Consider the following 8,050-nt stretch of genomic DNA (forward strand, 5'->3'; position numbering starts at 1 on the left):
TGGTGTTCAATGCATCAAATCTATTCTTTAGATGATCTCTAAATTCAGGAGGGATATATTCAAGATCATACTTTGGCATATTATTCCACTGTATGTGTGTGTCACAGTTTGCTTATCCACCCATCCACTGATGGGCACTTAGGTTGTTTCCATCTTTTTACTACTGTGAATAATGCTGCAATGAACATAGGTGTGATGATGGCAATTCACATCACTGCCCTTGTATCTTTTGGATATATAATTAGGGCTGCTGAATCGGAAGGTATTTCCATTTCTAGCTTTTTAAGGAAGCACCATACCCTTTTTCATAGTGGCTGTATCATTTTACAATCATATCCATCAGCAGTGTCTAAGAGTACTAAACTCTCCACAGTCTCATCAGCATTTGTTTTCTGCAAACAGTCCAGGTCTAAGTATGTTCTCAGACTGCTATACTCTAGCCATGAGCTACAATCAGCTGGCTGTAGATCATAATCAGAAGGGCAGTACTTCTCAAATGAATGGTAGGACCTGGAACCAACTGCTAGCCCAAGCTTGGTAATCAATCACTCATTCCAGAAAGGCTTCATCTTATGGAGAAAAAATTTAAGCTGAAAGCTTTAAATAATGGATAGGATTTCCATCAACAGTGGTATGGCGAAGAGGACACTATAAAGAAACCAGAGGGCATCTTCTAGGAAGTGGTTCAGATGTTATAATTTGGGAATCAGGCAAAAACTTAAGAATCCACTCTTACTTCTTGAAAGATAATTAATATATTTTATGAGCTACTGAATATGCAAACAAGCTGAGTGAATCGTAAAGGCATCATGCTGAGTGCAAAAAGGTAGTCTCAAAAGGTCATATACTGTATGACTCCATGTATATTCGCCCACCCCCCCCAAAAAAAGGGAAAACAATTGTGAACAGATTTGGTTGCCAGGGATTGAGGGCTAGGGGAAAATGTAACTACAAAGGGATAGCAAGATGATTTTTTTTTTTTTTTTTGGTAATAGTGGTACTACTCTATATGCTGATTATGGTCATGGTTACAGTTCTGAGAATTATGTAAGAAAGAGTCGATATTATGGTAGTATAATAACTAAAAGAAAAATAAGAAAGCCTTGGAGTATAGGATACATTAAGGCGGGTGCTGAGACACCAAGTGCAAAAGGCAATACAGAAGCAGAAATGGAAGGGTTTCAGATGTCATAAAGTTTAGATTCCACCTTGTAGGCCCCAATAACCCATTCAAATAAATCTTCAGCAGAAAAGAAACATGCTTGATTATCTATGTTTTAGGAAATAAACACTGAAAAGAATCCAGAATGGTATTGATGGACTAAGAATACTATTTCAGTGGTTCTATTTCCTATGTATTAAATTCTTAAAAGAAATTCTAAACTTAAATTCTTGAAAAAGTTTAAAGAATAACGCATTCTAGATCCAAGGCACAACAACTGGTCTTTATTTGCCTGGACTAACAGAGAAAGGAGAGTCAGGAATAGGAGGAGAAAATGGAATGTGTGGCTAATTGCTTCTATGAACAAATATGCCTTCTTTGCAATATGTTCTTCTTTCCAGAAGAACTGGATGGCACCTGACTACCATTACTGAACATTTTGATCAAAGATTCCAAGAGAATTCTGATCAAAAGGGGAAAAATGCAGAACAAAATGTCAAATTCTCATGGACTCTAGACTTCCTGGAGCCACGGAGGATAGATAAACTTCTGAAACCACTGCCCTTAGGTACACTTTAAACCACAAACCAAAAATATCCCCTGAAGTCTTCTTAAAAATCAAACAATAATTTGGCTTAACTAGTAAAAACTTAATGCTTTGAAAATTAATTTAAGAAATATTTATATGGGATCAAATTGACAGCAGCAAGTCAAAAGGTTAGATAGGAACCTTAGGGGCCAGTGGTTAATATTAATGAAGAAGGAACAACTCAGAATAAAAGGATGACAATGATCACACAACTCAAAGAATATAATCAGTGTCATTAAATGTACATGTAGAAACTGCTGATCTGCTGTATGTTTTTCTATGCATCTTCTCAACAACAAAAGGAAATAAAATTTAAAGAGAAGAACATGCATTCTAGGGACTTTAGATATTGCTTCAGTCAGACAAATATGGTACATTCACAATAACACAATTTTTTTTTAAACAGTGCAGTTTCATCCTCTGTTTTCTACCCTCTGGCTTTTTTATACATTTGTAAGCAAATCAGGGCTCCAATTAGGCCTCTGAATTAGCTCTCTGGCTGGGCTGAACCAGAAGACCCCGGAGCTCCCTTCCAAATGTTTTTCCTATGTGGTAATGTAAAACAGATCTGAATACATGATGGAAATGAATATTGGGTATTTTAAAAAGACAGAGCACTTATAACTCTATCTTTCATGCACTACTTCATTGGGTAAGCTAACATGGAAAATATTAAATAGGGCTTACACACACAAAAAAAAGCCTACGAGATCAAGAGATTTGCATTTGAGAGTACCATGATGATGGAAGACTCAACTGACCACAGAACTGCTTGATAAACAAACAGTAAAAGGATGTTCATGTGGAGCATAGCCATAAGGAATATGAAGGGTGTGTAGAACAGAACACGTCAGAACCCATCAGAAGAACCTCCTTCCAGAAATGGAAGTTAATGGAGGCCAGAAAGTAGATAGTTTGGTGTGCCTGCTGAAGGTAACCACCTGGGTTCACGAGATGAGTGCAATTGGGGAAGATGTACCATTGAAGAAATGGCTAAATCGGGACACATCTTACTGGCACCTGTTGACCTAGCCCCAAGGGGCTAGGGATAAGAGGGAAACAGAGAAAGTGAGATGGGGTTGGCTGGTTTGAAATGCAGGGAGGTTCATGAACTCCAAGCCTATGTAGCTGACCCTGACTGAATGAAGATGAAGATGAGTTGACCTTGAATAAATGGGGATGAGATGACATGGCCCCAGGGTAAAGGGGGTGGGGGGAGAGAGAGAGAGAGAGAGATGTTTAACACCATGAGCTGGTGCAGACTGGTGCAATTTGATGGCTTGCCCTGAACTAGACTTTGCTTATGGATGTAGATGTTCAAAGTTCTAACCAGAATATAACATTCTTCAGATCAAGGAACATGCTTTCCTCCTCACAGTACTGGTTTGGTAGGCAATTTAAACACTGGCTACTTAAAATGGGAGGAAATAAAGAGATGAAGTGGCAGGCTTACACACTTTTATGTTTATATTCAAAATGAGGACAAGCAAGGATCCCCACTGCATAGATAATTCTTTTCCTGGTCTGGAGAAAAGAGGGTGGGGTAAAATGCTGATATGGGTCAGCTGTATCAACTATTAACAGGATTAACTGTGACAGTAAAACCTGTAACTGTATAAGCTTCAAAAATGTAAGAGTAGGCTAAAGTGGAGGTCCTGCCGGACTGGAGTACAGTGGCCAAACCTAATGCCCCTTAAAGCTTTTGCTATGTTGATACCTTGAGAGGGTTGGAACAAAGGAATAATATTCTCTCAGTTAACTTTTATCAGAGAGCAAAAAGGGTAAAGCTGAGGCAATCTTTTAGAGAATCTGACTAGATCAGATGGACATCTGTAGTAGACCTGAGTGGCTAGTACCTGAGTGACTTCACTTTGAGACTTTGTGCTTTACTGATGGACTAATTATTAATGACTGATTTGGACTGGTAAAATATGTGCAAAATAACCCATGGCAAAAAGGCCAGATGGTGGACTATAGTGAAATATTAGTTGCTTTATGTGGCCTTTGCCTTGGTTCTTTTGGAAAAACAGTTTAAAAAAAATTTTTCCCCCTAATCCCTAAGGAGTTACCTTTGCCTTAGTTTTCTACCCCAGAGGGTTTTTTACTTTTGTCCAGGTTGATTGATATTTCCTGGGTGAGCTGTAAACAACTTGTGGTTTGATGTTTTTTTGTCTGGCTACTGGTTTAGCCTGGCCATGATTGGTATGCATCAAGGTCAATCTATTGGATTGGTCAATAGTCTATGAAAATAATGTGAGAATCACCTTTGAACTGATCCTGGTCATTATACCACTTGAAGTTGGGCAGGTTCTGATACTACTATAATTACTACCACGAGAATTTTACAAAGGCCTTATCAAACTCTTTGCCTCTTTAAACCACATACACAAATAAATTATTTTTAAAAAATTTAGATAACAGCTGAGAAAAACAAAAGCAACACCACCACCAAAAATCCTTACTCAAAAGGTCTTCATTTGATTGAAGAATTGATATGGCCATACAATCCAAATAAAAAAAGATCAAAATTGTACATACCACTATGTATGTATTTATGATGAAGACTTCGTATGTAAGAATATTCTATCAAGGATAAGATGGAAGTTATAATAGATAATAGGTATAGGTGGATGCACTAATATTTTTCCATTTATGGTATGACTAGATTATTTTTGGTGTTTTATTTTTTAAACAAGCATATTTAAGTATTCCACTCTTCCACTCTGGTAGCATACTGCCTAAGGTACTTGACTGCTAACCAGAAGGCTGGTGGTTCAAATCCACCAGCCACTCCTTGGAAGGAAGGTTGGGCAATCTACTTCCATAGTGATACTGCCTAGGAAACCCAAGGAGGGGCTGCTATGAGTTGGGTCCAACTCAACAACACGTAACAACAACATTGTTGTTTAAAATTCAAATTAACACAATATGCCCAAAAGACAAAAATGACGTTTTGCAACTTAAGGGAACATAAAACTATATTCAAAGTATTAATTTAGAATATTTTTAAATTATCTATTATGTTTCAGGAACTTAATGATGGTGTAAATTTAGAAACAAAATTGCGTTCTCACACTCGTCTATGAGCTTCTAGAAGGCAAATACTGTCTTTATTCACTTCTGTTTCTTCAGCTAGCAAAAGTGCCTGGAATATAGTGCATGCTCAAACAACTGAGAAGAATAAACAATCCCCCCCCGAAAAAAAACACACAACCAAAAGATAGCATACAAAAAAAATGGGCACAAAAGACAAATTTGCCAGGCAGTGTGAAAAACAAAGAAACAGCATTTCTACAAACACAATTAGAAGAAGAAATATAAAAGAGAAGAAACATAATTCATGCACTTCAGACTGAACAGAAATTTCTCCATATGTACCTCAAAAAGAGGTAATGGTGAACATCCTCATGGGCACACTGCTAACTTCATCCGAGTTACTTCTTAATATAAGCTGATAACATTACTCTAAAGGGCTATTAATATTGAGTAGAGGCAAATTCCAAGGAAGGACCCAAATTAGCATACAAAGCATAAACTTTAAAGCTATGATTTTAAAAACAAAAGTAAACTATATCTGCACGCTCAAGGCCTACTAGTAAGTAATACTACTACGTTTAACTGGCCATAATTTCTAAGTAAAACAACACTAACAACAAAATGAATAGTGGTATTATTAGCAGAGGAAATTGACAGGAAATACAAGAGCTTCAGTCTCACCTTAACAGTTTCTACAGAAAATTCTGTCAAAATAGTCAATGAAAAACAATTTACACACAACATTGCAGTTACACAGAACAGACTGGGGCTAAATAAAGTCATAGATATAATAAATTCACCAAGCATTTAAAATGGTAACACTTAAGTTAAAAACCACACATGAGTAACTGAACCTTAATTTAAAAAAAGACTGAATCTTAGCAAATACGGAAAGATAAATACAATTTGATCCTTCAAATTACCTTGCTTCAAGAATTGGTTGAATATCAGTTACTAGTTGACTTGTATGACCAAATTCATCCTGAAACTCCAGAGGGATATTGAATGGGACTCCAACACGAAAAGGAGGATCCAAAAGACCAAATGAAAATTTCTCTGGCTTACCCTCTTTAACAAAAAAAGAAAAGTGAAAATAAAAAGCAAATACAGAAGTCAGAAATACATCTATTTATATATGAGAACTTAAGACTATTATGAAAATGGCATTTTGAATCTGTGTAAAAGTTATATAAATTATGTTGATAATCTATAACAATAATGAAATTAGATCTTTATCTCATATCACATTTAACAGTAAAATTCTACAGATATTACAGATAATTGTGATTTAAACTATTAAATCATTAAAATATAGTAATTATTTATACCTTTATTATAGGAAAAAACGCAAGAAAAATATAGTAAGTACAAATGGATATATTTGCAAAGTTTAAAATTTCTTACACTATGAAAAACATAAAGATGTTCCATAAGAGAAAATATCATCTGCAATATATGCAACAAAGAATTAAATTCTAAATTACATAAAAACCTCCTATCGGTCAAAAGTTCTCAAAGTATGGTCTCTGAGCTATTCCTTGGGAACTCAGATATGCAAATTCTTGAACCCACCTCAAACATAATGAGTCAGAAACTCCAGAGGGTGAGGTGTATTTTAGTAAGCCCTTCAAGGTGATTTGGATATGCATTCCAATTTGAAAACTACATCTTTAAACTGCTAAGTGAACAAGTTTTCTCACGTGATATACAAATGCCCAAAATAAGCTAGAAGAAGTACACAGCCCAGTAACAAGAAAAACAGTTTAACCACCAACTAAGCAAATAAATATAAAAGTTGGCCAGATATGAGCATAGGGGAAATGAATTCTCATACTCTGTTGATGAGAGTACTATGGCACAATCTTTCTGGAAGGCAACTTGACAGCAAACATAATAAAAACATGAAAGCAAACAAACTTCACCTCACCAATTCTATTTTTTGGTTCCCACCCTGTAGAAATTCCAGTACACAAAGTAGCACACATTTCTTTTTTTTTTTTTTTTTGCCACAAGGCAATGTGGTTTGTAATAGCTCCTCGCCTCCCTCCCCCACCAAAAAAACACATGGAAACAACTTATATCCTCATCAAGAGGAAGCCACTTAAAATATAGCACATCCATACTGTGAAATGTGTTCCATAGCTGTTAAAAGAAATAAGGTAGATTTACATGTACAACAAGAAACAATCTCTAAGCTGGTCCTTATAAAGAAGACAAGGTTATCACAGGCATTTAAACCAGCGCTCTTCAAAACCCCATTATAACAACAATACAATGATGCTTTTAAGAGAGGCCTGAACAAAAATAAATAAGAAAAAAAATAATAGTAACAGAATTTGAAAGGGGGAGAAGATATGAGTAACTGTAACTGATTTAACACACAGACCCAAGAATATCAAATCCTCAATCACCAACAACGCAAGTAGAGAAACAATCCAGACGTTGTTGCTGTTAGGTGCCACTGAGTCAATTCCAATTGACAGCAACCCCTTGTAGAACAGAACAAAACACTCTCTGGTCCTGTGCCATCCTCACAGTTCCTGCTATGCTTGAGCTCATCATTGCAGCCACTGTGTCAGTCTATCTCATTCAAGGTGGTCCCCTATTTCTGTCCTTCCACTTCACCGAGCACGATATCCTTCTTGAGGGACTGGTCCCTTCTGACCACATGACAAAAGTAGGTGAGAAAAAGTCTGGTCCTTCTCACTTCTAAGAAGCATTCTGCCTGTACTCCTTCCAGGACAGATGTGTTAGTTCTTCTGGTAGTCCATGGATTTTCAGTATTCTCTCCAGTGGTGTAGTGTCTAAGGCATCTGACTGCTAACTAGAAGGTTGGTGGTTCAAACCCACCAGCCACTCCTGGGAAGGAAGGTTGGGCAGTCCACTTCTGTAATGATACTGCCTCGGAAACCCAAGGAGGGGTTGCTTTGAGTCATATCCGACTTGACAGCAACGAGTTTGGTTTGGTTTGGTTTTCACCAATAAATATCACAATTCAAAGTCATCAATTCTTCTCTAGTCTTCTTCATTAACTGTCCACAGCAACACACACACAAGGTAACTGAAAATACCACGGCTAGGGTTAGGCAAGCCCTAGTGGATGGCCTTAGGGCCTCAGGCAGTCAGCTGCCACACCCAAGGCTGGCGCTTCAAACCTACCAGCCGCTCCCCGACAGGTAGCCCAGCTGTCTCTTTAAGGGAGCTCTGGCAGTGTTGTGCCTAAGGCACTTGACTGCTAACCAGAAGGCTGGTGGTTCAAACCC

General features: G+C 37.2%; 1 protein-coding gene across 1 annotated transcript in view; it reads right to left on the reverse strand.

Moving 5' to 3' along the window:
- The window catches only part of SMCHD1 (structural maintenance of chromosomes flexible hinge domain containing 1), a 236,957-nt gene that overhangs the window by 96,106 nt on the left and 132,801 nt on the right, over positions 1-8,050 (reverse strand). The window contains exon 20 of the mRNA XM_007935470.1: positions 5,711-5,855. Within this exon, the coding sequence (XP_007933661.1) occupies positions 5,711-5,855 (145 nt within the window). The remainder of the gene's footprint in view (positions 1-5,710; positions 5,856-8,050) is intronic.

Source organism: Orycteropus afer, unplaced genomic scaffold (assembly GCF_000298275.1).
Source record: "Orycteropus afer afer isolate SDZICR_OR568_19922 unplaced genomic scaffold, OryAfe1.0 scaffold00028, whole genome shotgun sequence".
NCBI classification, from domain to species: domain Eukaryota; kingdom Metazoa; phylum Chordata; class Mammalia; order Tubulidentata; family Orycteropodidae; genus Orycteropus; species Orycteropus afer.